This window comes from Crocuta crocuta, unplaced genomic scaffold (assembly GCF_008692635.1).
Source record: "Crocuta crocuta isolate KB4526 unplaced genomic scaffold, BGI_CrCroc_1.0 scaffold174, whole genome shotgun sequence".
NCBI classification, from domain to species: domain Eukaryota; kingdom Metazoa; phylum Chordata; class Mammalia; order Carnivora; family Hyaenidae; genus Crocuta; species Crocuta crocuta.
The window spans coordinates 6,320,279-6,342,324 of record NW_027530330.1 but is presented as its reverse complement, the minus strand read 5'-3'; the positions used below and the strand labels follow the sequence as shown (position 1 = coordinate 6,342,324).

The following is a 22,046-nucleotide window of genomic DNA, read 5'->3' as shown; positions in this document are numbered from 1 at the left end:
ACACCAGCAGGTGCAGCCAGGAATGACTCAATGTTCCTGCAGCCAATGTTTGTCTGTTCCATTTATTCCTATTCCTAACATGGTGCTCAATCAGGCAATACCATGGACAGACATTAAAAAATATTTCATTTCTATTAATTTTAAATTACCATACAATCTACATGTAAATTTGATTGTAAAAAGTGCATCAAATTTCATGAGCAGAGAAAGAAGAGAATCAAGGAGGTCACAAACCAAAATTGTTGAATCTCAGAAGTCAGCATCAAGGGAAAATAAAAACCCCACAAACCTCACGAATATAGGAGAAGAAGAGAGAATTTTTAGTTTAAGTCATCACAGAACAGGGCTTAAATTCATATTCAGGATCATGGAGTCTCTAAAACTGCCTACCTATCAATTGTGACAAATAAACAATCAGGGGAGAAAAAAACAGATTATGAAAATCCCTACTTTTTTTCAACTATCAATATAAATGTAGGTGTTTCAGTTAAGATTTATAGTACATATGTACAAATAAAAAACAATTTTAGTAGCCATCAGTAGTTTGGAAGGTATTTAATTAACTTAGTGAATGAATAATTAAAAAGTCATAGGATATAATGTGGTTAGCTAAGTGAAAATTCATCTCTGTTTCGAAACACTGATAATATTAAAGATGGTATCTCTTCCTCCTTTCATGAAATAAAATTATTAATATCCATTAGAAGCAACCATGTCAGCATAAGACTAAAAAATGTACAGATGACATATATATACACTGGGAGTATGAGGTCATTTCTTTAAAATAAGGCATCTCTATTTTTAAGAATAAAATAGAAAATCTTTGATATTCTTCTTTAGGAAACTAAGTGGTATTAAATGAAGGAGAACTAGAAATTGTTAAAAATGTTATTTTACCTACAGTTAAACTTAGAAGATAAGCATTCATTTACATATTGAGCAACTCAGAATATTTTACTTGGTTAATATGGGTCTTGAAATAAAAACTACTATTTTCCTAAGACAAGTCTAACAATAATATCGCACCATCAGTAACTTCCAGTTGAGCTTTTGCTAAAATGCTTCCAGCCACAGTCAGGGCCTGGCAGATATAGTAACCCGCGTCCGAGCGTTGAATGTTGGTTATGGTGAGGTCTCCAGTGGGTGAAACAGAGCATCTACTGTTGGGTTGCTGGGGTTGGTTTGGGAAAAGCAAGTTCTGTGGAAGAAACACAATCTCATCAATATCTTTCCCCACTCAGAAGGACAATTACGTTAAAAATGGCAATTATGATTATGGGGATATTGTTGGAAAAGAACATACATTTATTATATAAAAATATAGTGTTGCAATGATTAAATGCCACATAATGTTTCACTGGGAAACTTCTTCCAAATCATGTGAAAATAATATGCTCTACGAAGTCAACATACTCTAGGCTGAAGGAATAATCACCTAAAATCCCTGGATCTTTATCTTAACCATTTACTGTCTCCCTGACTTACTGCTAGTTACTTAATATCTTTGCAACATGATTTCCTCATCTGTAAAATGGGCATAATAATGACTCTTCAGGCATTGTGATAATGTGGAATGTAACTTTAACTATGCATGAGATTTATTAACTACACATTACTAAGGAATGAAAAATAGATATCCACTAATCATTTTGAATACTTGATGTAATTATCTGAATTTCTCATAAAGGTATTCAAAAGTGTGTGGCCGAGGGTGACAGAGACAGACAGCCAAATCTACTCCTGCTATAAGATTTCTGCAGATTGTAACAGTTGTTTTTTTTTTTTTTTAATGCTTATTTTCAGAGATGGGACAAAGAGAAAGAGAATCCCAAGCAGGCTTTGCACTCTTAGCACAGAGCATGATGTGGGGCTCAATCCCACCAACTGTGAGATCATGACCTAAGCTGAAATCAAGAATCAGATGCTTAACTGACTGAACCACCCAGGTGTCCCAAGTAACAGGTTTGAAAGGCGGTAGGTTTAAACAATACCATCCATGCAAGATTAAGCAAATCATTGAAGATATAAAGAAGATGCATGTTTCTGAAGTGTGCATGTGTCCTTAGAGAATTTCATAGTATGGATTTTCCATGAAAAATTACTTTATTATACATCTCACATTAAACACATGCAGCCTAATCATAAAATTTAGAAAGTTCCTATATGAGAATAGTCATGTTAACTTGGAGACCCATGTTGCTTTACTGTGGTTCAATTAGGAAAAACATTTGGGCATAACAAATCATATTGAGATATGTTTCCAGGTTGGATTATAAATAAGAACATATCAATTTTTATGTTGTATTTACTTACAAAAAAGCACATTATAACCCTCTGGGATCTGTTTCTCGACATAGTAATTAATTTTCCAGGTTTGTAATTAAACAGTTTCAATACGTTACAATCAGGAGGTAATAACATTCAATTAAAGGCATAAGACACATTTTCACCTTAAAATGTTTTTACCCTTGAAGTAATACCAATGGAAGAGGATAAAATAGGGTATTAACACTTTTCAATTACGCTAAATGACTTTAATCCTACGAATGATGTCCTACTTTAATTAGAAGCTCTTCTCTTTATTGCCACATGATGGATGTCCACTTTATTAGATTTGAGTGTGACACTATAAGCCCACTTTACATAAACATTACCATGTTATTAAACCCTTTCTAAAAGAACTGATGTTTGCAAGCATGTCAGGAATATAATTTCAAAATGCTATTGCCCTCCTATAAAACTTGTATTACTATATAAGGCTAGACATTTTCATGCGTATGAAACAATTTGAGAACAAGCTAATTCTCTTGTGGAATCCAAATATATTACTGAAATAAGCCATCTAAAAAAGAAGGGTCTAAATTTTAAAGCCACTTGAAAATGATACAATAACTCAAAGTATGCACTTTCTTGCAATTAGCCATTAGAATACTAATTTACATAGTACTAATACATCACATGGGCTTAATTCTCTCTGGGATCTCTCTCGCTACAGTGTAATATCAGTCCCCCTTCTAAATGATTCGTTGACATGGAAAATGGCATATGATTGAGGTTAACCCATCATCTTTATTCGCTGCTTGTGTGACATAGGCACAAGAAAAAGGATTACAAGCAAAACCCAGGAATTCTACAGAGCTCTTCTTGCTTTGAAGTGGCTGGGTATCCTATTAGTGCTAACTGGCATTATCAGCACATATTGAGGAATATGGACCATTAAGTCCAGGCTCTTAACTCTCTCTACTGATGGAGAGTCATAGATCACTGTAAAAATTGGATACTAGAGACAGTAAGACTAATTTATTTTTCCTAATATTCCAATTCATAATTTGAAACTTTACAATTTGCTCAGGCAATTCACTTTTGTTCTCATTTATGGTCTCTCTCTCTCTCTCTCTCTCTCTCTGATGCAAGGGAGATAGATGAAAGTAAGAAAACCAGGTCTATGATCATAATCAAATCAAATTACCTAACTGGAAATCTTCTTCCAGAGATTAATATCTCTGAAATTACATGCCACTTTGTCAAATAACAGAAAAAAGAAGTCCTTTAATGCTATTTGATTATCTTTAAAAAAAAAAATTAAAGCAGAATATAGCATATTTAAACACCATTGTCTATTTAAATATCATGTTTTGACCAAAACATTATGATGCAATATCCTATCTCAATCTAGAGCTATTTTGGGGCATGACATTTACACAAGATACAGCTGTATCTATATAACAACAAGATATATAATAATGGGATTTGACTCAATACATGGATTTAAAGTGTAAATTTGCAGCAATCAAATTTCTCTACATTATATTTATAAAACTGATAAATAATGTATTCAATCATTCATATCACTGATATGTTTACTATCAGTGGCTTGAGGGAGTAACTTTTATGGACCCCATACCTTCCAGGGTGGGTGGAGGGAGGGAGCTACAGGAAAGAGAAAGAACCTTGTAGAGCTACCCGTCCTAGGTTTCTCAAACACTGTGTGAGTCTGGGGCTTGGTGAGGGGCAGAAACGTCCAGGCAGGGAAGAGCTCAGATTGTGGCATTCCTGACCTGAGCAGAAGTATGAAGTTGCCACTTGAGCCAGGATACAAGGGAGGCGCTTTGCATTTTACTCATTTCTAACATCTTGTTAGACCTTCGTAATGTGCAAAGGACTTTTACCAATAAACCAACTTCATCATGTAATCCTCATAACTTATGCAAAGTAAAATGTATTATTCTCACACATTAGATCAAGAAATGAAGCTTCAGCGAAGTTAAATAGTGCTATGAAGATTGCACAATCATGAGCAGGAAAAAAGGCTTTTGACCTCTCCTTTTTCAAGGTGTTTATAACTATTTCATGTTGCTTTATACTCACTTTAGCGTTTGGGATGTTTTCATCAAAAAGCAATTTTTAAGTGAAGAATCAAGAATCTTTGTGACTAGAATCTATTCAAAGCCACTAAATAATTTTATGGGGTGCCTGAGTGGCACAGTCAGTTAAACGTCCGACTTTGGCTCTGGTCATGATCTCACAATTCATGGGTTCAAGAACCGCGTCAGGCTCTGTGCTGATAGCCAGCTCAGAGCCTGGAGCCTATTTTGGATTCTGTGTCTCCCTCTCTCTCTGACCCTCCCCTGCTCACTCTCTCTCTCTCTCTCTCTCAGAAATAAATAAAACATTACAAAAATTAAAAAAGACGAAGTCACTAAGTAATTTTTAAAAAGATGGCTATTAAGGCCTGGAAATTTTTTTTTATGGGGCTGGGGGCAGAGAGAGAGAGAATTCCAAGCAAACTCTGCGAGTGAGGAGCCTGACATGGGGCTTGAACTCATGAAGTACGAGACCATGATGAGCTGAGCTAAAACCAAGAGCCATATCATCAACCAACTGAGCTACCCAGGCACCTCAGGCTTGGAACAGTTCTAATGTGGGATAAAGCAACAGCCAGCATTTCATCTCATCTTTCTATCACTACTTTTACATCCCACAAATCATAAGGGAAATGAATCAAACAAGGAGCTTCAGGAAGGGAGAAAAACAATTTGTCTATCTTATACTGACTTGCTAAAACTACTAATTTGGGGTAGTTCATGTATAAGAATCCATGATATTTAAAGATGATGACTAAGTTGAACTTCCTGATGCATCTCTACTCAGATAATCATACATACATTCTGATCAACAGGTTTTCTTAAATAGTCTAAAAATCTCCCATCTTTGGCAAAGTTTTTAGATTTCCTGGGACTCTTAATAATGGTTTTCATCACTCCCCAGGAAATTATCCCAGAATTTGGACTCACAAGAGCAGGGGCTGAGGTCTCTTTCTCAGGACTGTATACCTCCTTGAAGATAATTCTGGAAAGTCTACAATAAAAATATCTCTGGGTCCTTTAGGGATGCACTGATAAGTTCTTTGGCAAAGAACAGTTTCTAGTTTAAGCTAGAAATGCCATTCGTTGCTTGAGAACCTAGAGGCTAACTGCTTGTCCAAGTTTGGACCAAGTTAAAAGTGAAAAAAAAAATAGTGTATCCAACTGACTTTGAGCAGAGAGTCAAAAAAGCCAGGTTACCCTGAGATGGCCATAGAGATGGCTATGAGTGGACCAACCAGGGCACAGCAAAGGGCAGACAAGTGCTGGTTCTTTCTGGTATATAATGTGCTATACACCCCACTGTAAAGGGAACCAGAAGAGATGATGGAAGTAAATACTTCTCCCACTCTTAAATGGAAGTATCCTTAAGTTGCTGATAAAGAAAAGGTATTAATGCTATCTGTCCATGAAAGGGGATTGAAACTGGTTTCTGGGTGGGTTGATAAAGGAAATATTGTTTGACTGTTTTACCTGGGCCTGGGATGTTCTAAGCACTTTACATATACAAACTCATTTAATAACCCCAATTTAGTTCACTGCAAAGAAGTAAAATAATTTTTCTGTTCAGAGATTTTAAGTAGCTACAGAGGTGTTTATTAGATTTTTCAGAAAATTTAGTTCACTGAGTTGTACCTACTCTTTGTAAGAGACAAAATTTTGGACAATTCACACTACAAAATAAAGAACATTATATTTGAACATTGTTCTCTCTTTAGGAACAAAATAAATACATCATCGATAGCAAGAAAACCCAGGCAGACTTTGAGGAGCAGCAGAGACAGGAGGGGTTCAGAGATTTCAGAAGAGCAGTCAATGTTCACACTCACCTGGCTGCCTTCTTTTTGCCAAAAAACAGCTGGCTGAGGGTTTCCTTTAGTTTCACAGGGAAATGTCACTGTTCGGCCTTGAGCAACGATCTGATCTCTTGGCCTAACCACAAACTGTGGAGGAGCTATAATTCAAAAGGAAAGAAAGTATATAAGTATCAACCACTGACAAAGAAAAATATATCAAAGGGAAAATCTGGCACTAGGTGGATTGCTCGGTGCCAGACAGAAGCTACAGGTTTTAATTTTTTTTTTTTTTAAATTTTGTGAAGCATTTTCCAAAACACAGTGGGGAAAAGAGAAGAACACTCTATCAAATTTAAGGAAAAGAAAAGTAAACTTATTAGTAGACACTTTCTAAATGTTGTACATTATAATCCTATAGCCCATATATTTGCATAGAAAAATAGATTTTTAATGATAGCCTAATGTTTTTATGGAAAAACATGGTTTCCCAATTTGGTTTTGTGTTTTGAATAGATAAAGGTAAAAAAAATCAATTCATCATACAAGTGTCTCTTCTGAAATTAGTCTTTTCACAAATATTGGCCATTCCTGTAATATTTGTAAGACGTTGTTTTATGCGCAGGGATACCAGAAGGCTTAAAATATAATCTCTATCCTCAAAGTGTTTATGTTCTAGAATTGAAGAGTTCATGTGTTGAAGACATTAAGGAATTAAAGGGCGGGGAATTATATACAAACATAATTAATGATATAACGCCATGTATGAAAGTAGTTGTTTCTACTTAATTCATTTCATTTAGATAAAAAAGCATTAGCCACACAATTACTATGTTCCCCTACTGGACACTAAAGATACAGAGATAAAAAGTATCTATCTTGCAGCCTTCAAGGAACCCACAATCTAATGGGAAATACAAAACGTGATGACAACAGCAAAAACAAGGTAAAACAGTGATCTAAGACCATGTTAAGTTCAATGATTGACGGGCTTTCAGAACACAGCACCGGGGGGTCTGCTTCTGTTGCGGCCACTAAGGAAGGCTTTTCGCAGAAAGTTCACATCATGGGGGCACTGAGGAAAGGGGAGCATTTAGGTTAAGTGGTGAACACATTTCAAGCAAGGAGCTTACTGATCAAAGTGCAGGAGAGCAAGAACACATCTAGTGTACACTGTGTAATCTGACAGAAATGAAGGGCCAGGTTTTGTAAACATCATTGGGTAAAAACGATGGACGCGGCCTAAGAAAGCCTTTGAGAAGCCGAAGTGGGGATTTTGTTCAGGCTCTCTCTAAGCTAAGGAGGGATCAATGCAAAATCTTTGGAAATTTTAACCCTCTCAGGTATCAGTATGGACTGTGAGGGAGGCATATCAGTCAACAAAGTAGAAAGTCTGGTTGGAAGATGAGGGAAATGATATAGGCAGAGATAATGAGACCTAGCCATGACTAGCTCCAATAGAAAAGAGAATAAAAGGATAGGGGTAAAAACCCTAAGGAAGTTCAGGTTTAAATTGGGAGCTAATTATAAAAAGAAAGAGGAAAGTAAAATACAGGAGACAGTATAACTGGAGGTTTTCACAAGGGCATCTTCAACATACCAAAACCCACTCCTGTTGAAGAGAAAATGGCATGTTTATTCCATGACTTTCCTCATCATCTGTTTACACTTTAAATCACTGCTTACGCTAAAAAACTTAAGACCAAAAAAACCCCCCACCTTAAAATCAACTTTAATTTTTAAAATCTGCTCTACATGGCAACCATCCTAAAATTTGAACTCTGAAGAATTAGAACAAAAAATGATGTTCAGTAAAGGTCTTTACCCAAAATTCCTTCAGTCCTTCAGGGGTACACAAGAGCAAGTCTAAGAACAGAGTAAATGTAGGGTAGTCTCAAACATATAATAAACTACTCATTCTTATAAGAATGCTGGTATAGAAACAGTAGCAGCATTTTTTAAATATTCACTAAGATTTGTAGTGACTTATTTTTTGGTGTTCTATTATACTGCCTCCTAACTCAACATATTCAACACTTACCCCAGGGAGAACAGGGATAAATCTACTAAGTGAAATTTTCTTCTATAACTATAGATAACAGAAGACTCAGTCTAACAGGATGGAGAACCCAGATTTATGGATCTATTTGAAGAGAATGTGGTTTATGTTGCCTTGCATTTTCAGGAGATTACTTGCCTCTTACAATCTTCTTGTTATTTCTACACAATTTCACTGAATCAGCAGATACATTGATTTTTGTTCCATGTTTTCTAATAGGAATGATAGATTAAATCAATGATACAAAATTACTTCAGAGACAACTCTTAAAACACTGCAGTGTCCATTTTTCAGGGAAGAGGTGAAATCACCAGAGTATTTACACCAAAAAAGACTTAAGATTGGTCTTTATCATCTATAATATCCAAGAAAGATAATATATATTAAGCAAAATTTAAAGATCAAATATAGTTCCCACTTCTTAGTAATCCTATGAAAGATAAGTTTAGTGCCAATGGCCACTAACTAAGCCAGAAGTACTGAGTAACTTAGCTTGTATCTCATTAAATAAAAAGTAGATTTAGTAAAAATCATTTAACAGTATGATAAAAGTCACATATTCAGCTTATTTGTTTATTTGTATTGCTTTGGCTTACAGAATTAGTAAGATCTTAGAGCCACCTATGTGCTATGAAGCCCTTCCTTATAGAATTAATTTTTAAAACGGAATAACTGAGAATACACATGGTTGAAATCTTCAAATGAAACATCAAATGAAAAAATGAAAATATATTTTGTAGTGGTAAGCATATTATTCTCACTCCTATCTGTCTATCCATCTACTTCAGTAAAATTAACATCTATACTTTATTTTTTTTGTAATAATATTTTATTTTATTTATTTATTTTTTTTTTTTACAAATAGTTTATTGTCAAATTAGTTTCCACATAACACTCAGTGCTCATCCCCATAAGTGTCCTCCTCTATGCCCCTCCCGCCCTCCCCCCCACATCCATCAGTCCTCAGTTTTTGTCAGCATTCAAGAGTCTCTCATGGTTTGCCTCTCTCCCTTTCCCAACATCTATACTTTAATTATAACTACAGATTTCCTTGAATTTTTAAGCTTTTAAGAACTTTTTAGTAGATGAGGGATTTTGCAAAATGCGTTTTGCAAAATGCGTTTGCAAAAAGCAGTTTTAACCAGCTGCTAAAACATAGCCCCCCAAAAGGACTGGCAAATGACCATATCAATCTCTCCGCTTTCCTGAAAAGATATGGTTCATTCATTTATTCATTCAAAATGCATTGATTGACTACAAATTATAACACATTCTGTTTGGTACAGAGGATGGAAAGCCAAATAAAAATCGGCAGAAACTCCCAAGTAAACAAATAAACACAAATACAGAAGAGCATGATTTGCATAATAATACAGACAGCAGTGGGCAGTGGATGAGAAAGCAAGGAAGAGCAGCAAATAGACAAGGTGATGAAGATGGAAGAGGAAGATGGTTGTGTTTTGAAGCACAAGTAAGAGTTCACGGGATGAAGAGAAAAGAAGCAGGTCACTTGGAACAGAGAGAAGCAGACATAAGGCAGAGATGTGAGGGGCTGGATGTGTTAGTGGAGGGTAAATGATCATAAGAATAAAAAATCGGAGATGCAGAAGTGTTATACATAGGGACAGATAATTTGTGCTAAAAGAGCTTAAATTTTGCTCTGAAACCTATGGAGACTTGTTCAAAAATGTTTATGCAAGAAAGATGTAATAAAATTTGTGTTTTAGATAGAATGTTCTTTCTAAAAGAGAAAGGACAGATGTGGGGCTGGAAAATCTTAGCAAGCTGGGCAGAAAATCCAGCTGAGGACCATTAGTCATGGTAGCACCTAAAGAGAACATTTCATCTTCATCCAATGTACCAAATAGTTTCCTGTCACCAGAATAAACCACACTGGAATGGGACTCGCCTTATCATTTTTAAAATTAAACAAACAAAAAATAAACATGTCAAAGGTAAGCAAAAAATTTAAAAGTAGTTAAAGTCTCTAAAAATGTACATCGTTTCCTATTGTCACTTTCATTTGGACCACCAAACAAAATGCATCAATCACTTTTACTTCTGTGGCCCCTCTCTGCTCGAGATCTAAACTGCAATCTTCTGTGAAGGGATATCAGCTGAAGGAATTTATTTTTGAGGTTTTAAAATGAAAGACTGCATCAATAATTCTTCTGCTAACATTTCACATTTTCAGTATTTCTGCCAGGTGGCAGTAAAAATGGTTTGAAAAGGCAGTGCTTGGCTGATGGTACCGATGGGAGGGGGTAGGCAGAGACGTGGCATTTTATCAATACAGCACGGTAGCACAAAGTGTGCTATACATAAAATGGATTTTCTATGATGGCTCTCATTAAACATAAAAAAACAGGATTGGGTCCTCAAGATGACAATTCAAAACATACATTTAAACCCAATGTGAATTAAAGAGGTTGAGTTATAAACTCCAGAAGAATATGCTACTTACAGAAATGGCAATTCTCTTACATATTTCTAAGACAGCAGACTATAAAATACATATTTATATCCTCTCTAAAACCCAAAAGCATGAGACAAATCTTTTGCGACTGCAATGTGATAACAGAGTTGCTTAATCTGTTAAGTGATTATACCTTATTGTTACAGCTATACCAAGAAATGAGATGAAGAAAACGGTGGTACAATTCTATGTTCAATTGATACTCACAAGTTAAAAACAATAGCTTTATAAGAGGAATGTGTTGTGTGCTTTCCAGAGAAGTATACCCAAATATAAAAAGGTCAATTAAGATTAGAGGTCTGGTATTGTTCACTTGAAATTGCGTTTTTGAGAATTCAAATACAATGCACAGTAAATTAGATTTGATTTCTGCTAAATTATGCTTTGATACTGCATTCAGCCCAAGCTGGCTTCAATCAAAGTCACGCTACAGCTCTGTTATGCTAATGTACTATTGGTGGAAGTGAGTGGGTGTTATGGAAATCAGATGGCTGAACAGGAGTAGGAAGCACAGGCCATGCATGAGGTGGGCTTGGAGATGAGGGGATGGGGACCCAAAGGTTAATCACATCATGTTCCCAGTTGTTTTTACAGGAAAATATGACTTTCTGTGGCAGGCATGAACATGGAGATAGTCATGCAGCAGTTGCATACATTAATATGTGACAGGATGGTTACAGGCACACTCAGCAGATCTTTGTTTGGGTATAATTTTTGCCTGCCTGAATAAGCTTCTTATTTTGTATTAATAAACATTTTGAAATTTGTATCTTAAAGAAGTAGAAACTGTTTATTTGCTATTTAATATTTTTTGCTTGTTAAATTCTAATATATTCATTCTATAAGCATGTTTGAAAAACACACCCATTTGCCATACACTTGTATTAAAGATTTGTTGAGTCACAAATTGCTGAATACGACAATAATTAACATTAATCGTGTGCTTATTAAATGTCAGGGAGTGTGCCAAACCGTTCTTAGGCACTGTGTCATTTAACATTCAAAGAACCCTATGTATTAACTGGTACCATTATGATATAAAGATCAGCAAACTAGATCCCATAAAGGGCACACAGGGTTTTCAGGATTAAAGCACTAGATTGGAGGACAGGATTGACTTACGGTCCATCTAATGCCATTTTTATACCCTAAACACTGAGGCTTTAGATGACTTCCTCTGACTTCAAACCATGATCTGGCTAAAATTTGTCATCTCTAGGACCAAACAGAAGGGTAAGAATTATATGCTATGGTTTCTAATATGGCATAATGATGTTAAATCATAACATTACATTTTTCCTAAATATTTGCTTTGATAAAGTAGCAGAAAACCTATGATCTTGCTCTTTCTGTACTACTTAAAAGTACAACCTTCCTTAAGTATACTTATTTCAAGTTATTTTTTATCCAAAATCCTACAGTGCTTTTTCTATAGCTTGCCCTTGCAATGCTTACAAATTATTCTCCTCAGTGTAGCATTCTGGCTTCTATTAACTGGCCCAAAACTTTACCTTCCTGACACTTGTCCCAAACCGACTCCAGTATTTCCGCAGAACAGCCTATTTTCAATCATTCCCACATGTATTTCCTTGTTCTTGTGGTTCACCCATCTTGTTATCTATTATCCTTTGATCCACTTTGTTGAGAATGATTAACCTCAACACACTCTATGTTGTACTTTTCTTGTGTTCTTTCGACTTTAAAGTACCTGCTCTTGCTTGCATGGCCTTTTTTCTCTATTTTTCCCCCTGCCTAGGTGTTTTCCTGGAATGGGGGCTATCATTTTGTGTTGAAACAATATCTTTATTTGGCCTGCAAAGCCCCAAATAGGGAATACTAAATGAGTGTCTTGGAATAGGAAAAAAAAATTCGATCTCAAGCAAATACTCAATGTTTTTTCCATCATATCATACCGGAAGGATATGACACACTCCTACCAGCGACAGTGACTCATTACTATAGTAATTTGGGTGGAGGCATGCCAAAGAAAATATGTTGTTTGAAGAAAATCTCCTAACTGATTCTGATATACCCCTCTGTAGAGAAGCCCACTCCCCCATCACACATTGGAAATTTATGACACAAGGACTATCAATGAGTAGCCACCATGTGACAGTGATAAAAGCAACACAGAAACATAGAGGAATTGTGTAACAACCAATTCTAGATGTTCTTGCCAAATATTAGTTAAATAGGCTTACCCCCACCAACAATCAAGAGTGAGAAGTCATTTCATTAAAATGCAATATACAGCAGGAATAAGAGATGAATATTTACTTAGTTCATCATCAGAACAAACTGACTTCTAATTGATAAATGATTGTTTCTTCAACTTACTTAATTCTGTTTAATTTTTACTATTTAACACTTCACTTGACTTCAAAAGAATTTCTGTTAGTATTATTGGAAATGCATAATGTCATAAAAATATTTGATTTGAAGCTTATTAACACATAATTCATCTTAGAGTAAGCAGTGCATTTATAATGGAAAACATAATTTAGGGATATAGGATTTAAAATAATTATATTTATAAAGTCTGTTTAATCACATTTTATCCATTTGTCATTATTTTCAAGGAATGCAAGTGATCAACTTGCTAAATTACCTAACTTTCCAGTTAATCTCTTTCTTTCTGAGACCATGGTAATAACTCTTCTAGATAAGTGCTATGTCTTTTTTCTTAGCCAGTACCTTACTTCTGGCTAATATTAAAAATTCTTATTCCATGATAAAATACTAATATCTATTCTTTTGATTACAATAACAATCTAATAATCTAATAATTATCTATCCATATATGTGCATTTCAATAATCTAGTATCTCTTTATCTCTCTCTCTATCTATCCATCTATCTATCGAGATACACTACTACCTAAGTAATAAGTAAAAGTACTAAATGGCATGCTGCTTTCATAAATATAAAAAGTAAAGTAAACATTCAGAGTCAATAGAATGACAACAGGAAACCACAATTCTTATATTCTTCACCTATTCAGACTTTGCATTCTACTCTCTACCTATGAAAGGTCTCACATATGCAAACTGCATTCAGTCCTGTATGAATAAAGACAAGTTGCAGTCATGAAGCTATTACTCTTTACATTTTTGAAGTGCTTTTATTACTCTATTTTTTGAATTATTCTTTTTTGATTGTGCTAAGACTACTTTTTGAGGGTTCAAATAATAGCTAGAACTCTAAAAGTAATGCATCGCCATTCAAAATCTGATGATCACATGAGCCCATTGAGTTGGTCAAGTGAATTACACAGTGTGACTATAAAATCATGTAAGAGGGCATCTATATATGTAGGAAGCAATCCCAAGAAGTTGAAAGTACCAAGTTTTAGTAGTAAGTGTGACACACACACAAAAGTATGCATGTTTGGTAATAGTGGTTAAAACCATTTTTTGAAAAGTTTATAGTCACACATAATATATGCCTCCCTGAAAAGGAACAATAATACAAAATGAAATAATTCTATGATTATCGAGAGTGCATAGAATGCCTTTGAAAAGAGTAAATTAATTTGGTTCAAAATATCTTGACATTTGGTTTTACAGTCAAGCACATAAAAGCAGTGTTATAATAACTATAGGCACAGTTATTTGTGTCCTAATTTTGGTCTTACTTTTTTTTTTTTAAGGACAACACATCATTGGGGAACACCATGGTAATAAAATGATGCTAGAAATGAACTCAGGTATTGGTTGGCACTTTAACTCATAATACTATTCAATTATTTTAAACAAATATTCATTGGTTTTATTTTGTGTTGGGCCTGAGGGTTCTAAGATCTTTCTCCTCTGGAACTCAGTGATACTGAGGAAACTCACATAGAAACAGTCAAGTGTGATACAACATGAAGAAACATGAATGAGGGTTATAGTACAGGATGTCCTACCATTATGACAATAACTTGACTCAGTCTTTCTCCAGCAATGTGGAAAGCATGAAGAGAGGAGGAGAGAGAGAAAGAATGAGGGAGAGAGAGGCAGGTTGAATCGTTCCTTTGAAATAAAATAGATAAGAAAGGAGAAGTTGTCCTTCACAAAAGGAAAAAGGTATGCATTATATTTTAGATATGTTTCTCAAACTGCAACAATTATTACCCTGACCAACCTGCATGACCACCTTTGACACATCAGTCTGTCTGTTAAAATAAAGGATTATGTTGGTGGAACCATGAATTTTTTCCATGTAAATAATCTTCATTGGTTTTAACAAGTCCAATTTAATCCTCTAATGGTATTAAATATTTCTACATTGCAATAAATGTAATAGTTAATTCCAAAAGCAAGAACGTGGATATGCTTAAAGATAATTTTAAACTTTATTATATTCCAGATTACTAAAACAGATTTCATTTTGATTAGAGCTAAGTACAGGAAATCATGTAACTATAGTAAATAATTCTCAGATTCAAAATGCAAATTTCATAGACCTTCCAAATTCTATAAAAACTAGAAAATAAGAATGTCTAGAAAAGTTTGACAAAACTTTAAACAAATTCTGAATTGTTGAGCACATTTTACTATATTATTCTATCCCTTACCAAAAGTAGTTTTACTTTTCCACTTGTTTTCCTGATTGACTGAAATCTTGAGAACAAAATAAAATTTTGTTTTCTCTAAGGGGCTGCTCATTCTTAAAAAAAAAAAAAAAGAAAACTATTAACTTAAAAGCTAATGAATTATCAAATAAAGCAATATTTGCATTATGTTTTATATCTCATTTTTCACCAACAGAGATAATAGTTTATCGAGTAATGAAAAACATTTATCTAGATCCTAACCTGGGAAAACTAGACTTTTCACACTGCAGATAGAAGGGGCCATAAGTATGGAGGTGAGGAGGGGATTCTTCAAGCAAATGGTGAGACAAGACATCCATTTTCAGTCACTTAACCTGTCAACTTGCCAGAATTGTCATGTCAGCACTTGAGTTAAACCATGAAGGCAGATCACATCCCATTATCTCATTTTTTTAGAAAAAGATTGCATGAAGATGCCAATCAGAAAAAAAAAGAAAAAAGAAAAAGAAAAGGAACTTGCAACCAAGAAACAAATGTACTGATGCTGAAGGGTTGCTTAGTTAACGGAATTTTAATATGCAACTGCAATGTTTCTTAATAACATTAATTACACGCTTAGTAAGGCACCATCCTAACTCATTAGTGCCTTCTTTTTGTTGTATTTTATCTCCTACCAGCAGAATGGGGACTATGTGATTGGCCTGTTACCATTAATGTTGCTTAATCTTTTTATAGCACTATTTAAAGCTGCTTGCATAAACATTTTCTAGGCAAATATTACCTATGTATGCATATGTGTGTATCAATTAACTGCACCAACATTTGGCATGCCCCTGTAAGTGTTATGTTAGACCCAGAGGCAGCAGAAAGATAAATACAACAATGTATTTACTAACAAAGAGCTAATAATAGTTTGTAGGACAGATGAAAATAATATCTCTAATAAATCTGGAAAGCAATGCTTGCCATAAGAAAGATTTTAAAAGGCGTTCAGATATACTTTAACTCAAAATGTAATTTAACTTGGTAGCTTATATATTTTTAATGCATCTAATTATGTACTATTCCCTTGAGTGACATTTAATATATTAAAATAATTAGTGTCATAATTCAAATGTCATGCATATAATTTTTAGGTGTAATGCACATCATAATATCTGTTTTATGGTACACATATACACAGACATATATGTATCATGATATCTATTTCTGCCTACAAATTACTATAACTTATATACATGAAAATTTTGACTTTCTTTGATGGTGTCACTACAATGTTCATGCTATTTCTTTCTGGCAATAGCCAGTGAAATTTCTTAATACTTATCTTCTAACAATATTTCAGCCCAGAATATTATATTATTTTGATGTTGGGTATTTATATTACTTTAATTGTAACTGCTAAGTTAAATTATTTTTTATTTAGTTAATATATTTAGTGTTTATTTTATTTTTATTTGAATAAACTCCAACATTAATAAGTACTCAATTTTTTTGATACTTGCATTAAGATAATGCAGTAAAGGCTTATTCCACTTTTCTATATTTACTACAAGAGAAACTAATAACAGAAAAATTACCATAGCACCAAACCACAAATAGTACAGTACCCTTGCCAAACACAGTCAAGTCTGGAGAAAATGAGGAAGTTTGGTAAAGGCCAACTAGTCTCCATCCACAGTCTTCTATCAATACCAATTTCACAAAAACTATATCAACATCGTGAAAGTCCATCCCATGGTTCTTAGATGAGAAGAAGAAAATTTAGAATCGAGAAGGAGACATGGGAAATATGAGCCGTGACTTTGCAGACAACCAGTTACAATCCAGAAGTTGAGGCGAAGGCACCAAAGGAAAGGAAAAACCAAGCCTACTGTCAACTGCTAAATTGTAGGGTGGCCTTCATGAATTTCACTTTCTGCAGATAGTCCCATGATTATGTTATGTTACACAACAAAAGGAATTTTGTAACTGCAATTAAGGTTACTAATCAGTTGACCTTAAGATAGGGAGAATAATCACCATGGGCCCAACCTAATTACATGAGAGGTTTCCATCAAGAAATTTTCTCTAGCTGATAACAGAATGGGAATTCAGAGATATATAAAGCAAATCATATGAAAGATTCAACAGACCATTGCTGACTTTGAAGGCTGTGGGGATCATGTGCAAAGTCTGGCAATTGGATTGAGAGCAACCCGTTGCCGGAGGCCAAAAAGGACATGGGAACTTTAATCCTACAGACACAAGGAACTTAATTCTTCTAACCAACCTGAATAAATTTTGAACTGGATTCTTCTGGAGAGTTTCCAGAGAAGAGCTCAGCCTGGTCAGAACTCTGATTTTGGCCTCTGGGATGCTAAGCTAAAGACTTAGATGAGCCCATTTCGACTCCTGACCTAGGACCTGTGGCCTGAGAAATGAGTATTAATGAAGTTGTTCAATCAATTTGTGGTAATTTGTTATGCAGCAGTAGAAAACTAATACACCTAAAAATCATTTGTTATTATGAAGCAGGAATTATGAAGAAAGATGAAGAGAAAATTTCTTTTTTAAAAGAATCAAACTTAAAAAAAAACAAACCTTGAAGAGGAATAAAGAAGCTCGAAGGCAACTGGAGATGAAGAATATTATATTTAAAGTTAGCAAAGAAATGAACAAAGAGAAAATAAAATTAAAGAAATAAATATTTTTGGAAACACAAAGATGATAAAATTTCAATTGAAATAGGGGGATAATACAGGCATTCAGAAATCAGACAATATGGGGCACCTGGGAGGCTCAGTCGGTTAAACGTCTGACACTTGGTTTCCACTCAGATCATGATCTATGATTCCTGAGTTTAAGCCCTGAGCCGCACTGCCTGTACTGAGACTGTTTAGGATTCTCTCGCCCTCTCTCTCTCTGCCCCTCCCCTGCTCATGCTCTTTTCTCTCTCTCTCTCTGTCAAAATAAATAAATTAAAAAAAGAAATCAGACAATATGAAATTAAAATGATGACTTCAAAGCTCTTATACAGATGTGAATAAATATGGAATTAAGATAAAGGAAAGCCAATATAACTCATGGGAGACAGAAAAAAATGAGACAGAAAAAAATTAGTCAAAGATAAAAGAGATGAAAACACTCTTGAAATAGAGTAAATTAAAGCATGAATCTACAGATTTGAAGGGCTTGTGTCCCAGGAATGTTAACTACAGGGTGATCATGACCAAGGTATAATCCAGCAAAGTTATGGAAGAAAGGACTACACTGGTATTCAAATAGTAAAATGGAATCTCAGCCAAAGATAAAAATATTCTACAAGCCTCAGACTTCACTACAGTAACATTCCAATACTAAAGCAATCCAACATTTTCACCAAGTTCTGAGAAAAAAATATGAGTCAATAATTTTATACCTATCCTCTTTAGAGGCAATGAACAGACACTGTCCAACACACAAGGCCCTTGAAGAAGAGTCAAGTCAGTGACTAAAACCACCCAACCATGAGAAATAACTCGCACTTGTTTTTCACTTTAATAATTAGCATTAGCTTAGTCTAAAGTTTCACATTATGGAAACCCTGCTGGAATGTACAAGACAAAGCAGAATGCATATTTTTAACCTATTATTTAATGAAAACATATGGAGCAATGAAAAACGTGATGCTTAATAAAAATTAAATTGGACTCTGCATAAGGTAGCTAATTAGCGCCAGGTGCAGGAAACATTAAGTGTTTGTAGGAGGGAGATGATTACCTCAGGTCATGGGGTAACAGCTTGTCCAAAGAAGGAAGTCTGCAGGGAATAAAAGTATAGGGTTCCTTTCAAGAAACACTCAGGATGTCTTTTGCAGAAAAGTGGATCCTGACATAAAAGGGTTTATATATAATACCCACATGTTTTCTGATTAAAAAAAAAAAAAGAAAACCTGGGATATTTCCAATACTAAGTTAAATTATATACAGCATAAACATTTTCCAGATTTCAAGGTAGGGTAGAGGGTGGTGGTGTCAAAAATATCAATTGCCTTATTCTGTAGGTAATGTCTACTGTATAATTTTCCCTGAATGAATTTTTCAATTACTCACTTTTTATTGGACCTCTTGGTGGTCTCAGTAATGTGTTTTACAGCATGCTAAAACAAAACTGCACTTCAACTCAAAAGAGAACTTTCTAAAATGAGGATATGTTTATTTTTGTGTTTAAGCAGTGAAAAGGTTGAAAAAAAAACAATGTGCCTATAGATTTGTGTTTAGAATAGTGGCTGCTTCTTTTAAATAATAATAATAACATGGGAGTTTTGCCTAAAACCTATATATTTCTAAATACCTACAAACTCTTGTGTGGCCAATTATGTTCTTCCATCAAAGGAATACATCCTTTCGAGTCACTAAATACGGAAATACGTAGAAGATTCCATAAAGCTGTGTATTATCAGTTTGCTTTTGATATTTTAAACAAATTTCACCTGATGCATGCAGCTTTTCGTTTGCATACTCGAGGCAGTCAGCATCTAGCATATGGTATACATGATAGAAAACGTATCAGGGCTCAGCTTCACAAGCAAGGCAGCTGGTGGATTTGACAGTTCTTTTCCAAATTACTCATCATGTTTTGAGTTGCTGCTAGGGAAAAATGTGTCGCCCATCTCCAAAATAGATGTTCTTTTTTATTTTTAAGCTCGAGAAAGGCTTCCAATAGAAAATAAGACAGATGGGTATAGGAAGCAAGTTATTTATCCCTATTTAGACCATTTTCTTCTGTCAGTTCCCTTATCAGAACTTATCAGAAGAGTTTTCCAAATAAATGGATATTTCCGCATTTTTTGTTAATTGTGTCCTAGGATGTACTTCTGCTTTTCACGTAAAGAATGCCTTTGGAATCGTAAAAAGTCAAAGCCACAGGAAGGGCTCGCAGATGTTTAGCAATTAAGGTGTCATTTGCCTAGATTCTGTGGTAACCAGCAAATATGGAAGTTGGATTAAAGGACTCTGTTTCAGACGTTGATGACTTTGCAGGCGAGGAAGTGAAATCTGGAGAATACTCTTCTCCATTGGCAAGTATGTGATTGTCTGCTCTCAGTAATGTCACCCACACGGAGGATCCTCTAAATCAAGTTTTTCCTACAATCTCAAAAATAGAGACCAGAAGGTGTTTATTCCAACAGCACACTGCAGATTTACCAATTCTTTAATTCAAATGCAGGTCATAAGAGTTATACATATGGACAAAACTCCCAGTTTGGGGGGTTTATAATGATTTCTAAGTGGGCTTTCTACCCAGACTACCGAGTGTTTTTGTTTTCTGTGTAATGATTGATTCTGAATCTTTACAGATTTTTACATTTTACAAATTAAAATTTACACATTAAATTTAATTGACAAATTAAAATTCATAAAATATACATATTCTGGAACCCGCACATATTTCTAATTTTCTTCCAAAAGCTTCACATAGGAACCATCTCTTAAATTTTCTCTAAACATTATACATTTGGTGAATATTGCTTCGTCTAATTTATATTGGACTTCAAACCTAATTTTTTTCTCCTTTCTGTGGCTTCTACTTTCTTATACCCTTTTTGCTATTTCTAAGAGCTTCAAAGTTGAAAAACTTACGTTTCAGTCCACTAACAAATATTAATATTAATTTACTTTGCAGAGAACTTCAAAGTTGAAAAACTGTGTCATAGCTAACAAATACTAATTATTAATGCCATTTTTATTTGAATATTTAATTTATGATTTACCTGATTTGTACCTTACAATAAAATTCTTACCTTACAATAAAAATCAGCATACCTATCGCTCCTGAATTCAAATTCATGTAAACAGTTCATGCAAAGAAACAACAAGCTAATTTCCTCACCATCAGTCTCCTCTTTGGTGATCCAATAAAAGCATGTCCAACATTCAGTTTCCAAAATTAATAGCAGTTGTCAAGCTTAAAGTATAGTTCTTCATATTTTGGAACATTGTCATAAGTCATTGGAGATAGATTTATGAAATGACAGACTCTCCCAGAATAAAATACAATGTGTCAAGAAGCTATTCTTTAGTTCCAGCCCAATGGGAATTAAAAAAGATCATTTTAAACAGGAATAAAAACAGAAATAACTTTGAAATGCCTTGTAGGTGACAAGTACATCTCAATACTCTCTGTGCATCACATTTTCTAATTAATGTATATCTTTTTTATTTGTGAGTTTTAAATGTATTGAAAATTATTAACATACTGTTTTATGTTCTGGGAACTTGTGAAGTAGTGTAAATCAAGTGGTCATGGTTTATCAGCATCAGGTTTCTACATATAAATATCTACAATTTAAATGTTATTCTTCCTGTTAATTAGAAAAGTTTTCTTATTGTTTCCCATTCACTTCTTAAATTTTTACATCATACCATAGATATGTAATCATTAATAAGAATTCATACAAATACTAAAAATGAAGCTTAAAACTGCAACATATTCTTCAATCTCCTACATCCACAGTTGTAAAAAACATGCTCAATTTAAAATTACATTGAAAGAAATCAAGATCGCATTTTATGACTGCAAGATATAGCTGTGTTTCAAAAACATTAAAGTATAAAATAATATATGTCTCAGAAACTAGGATGTTGACCAATATTGGCATAGAAAGTGTTTTCACATATACAATCTAACTTGAACTCATTTCGTTCCTACAACAGCTTTCAGAAGTCAATATTACTCTCTCCATTTTATAGATGAAGTCACTGAGGATCAGGGATATCCAACAACTAGCAAAGGAAGTACTGCTCAGAAATAGCAGACCAGAAACTCAGATTGGGAAACCAGGTTCTCGTTTTCTG

At 34.4% G+C, this 22,046-nt stretch overlaps 1 protein-coding gene across 1 annotated transcript in view; it reads right to left on the bottom strand.

The window, feature by feature from the left end:
- ROBO2 (roundabout guidance receptor 2) overlaps positions 1-22,046 on the bottom strand; it is a 608,353-nt gene that overhangs the window by 103,826 nt on the left and 482,481 nt on the right. Inside the window, exons 7-8 of the mRNA XM_077765658.1 lie at positions 6,194-6,318; positions 1,027-1,198 (exon numbers count right to left, since the gene is read on the bottom strand). Coding sequence (XP_077621784.1) covers positions 1,027-1,198; positions 6,194-6,318 — 297 coding nt within the window. The remainder of the gene's footprint in view (positions 1-1,026; positions 1,199-6,193; positions 6,319-22,046) is intronic.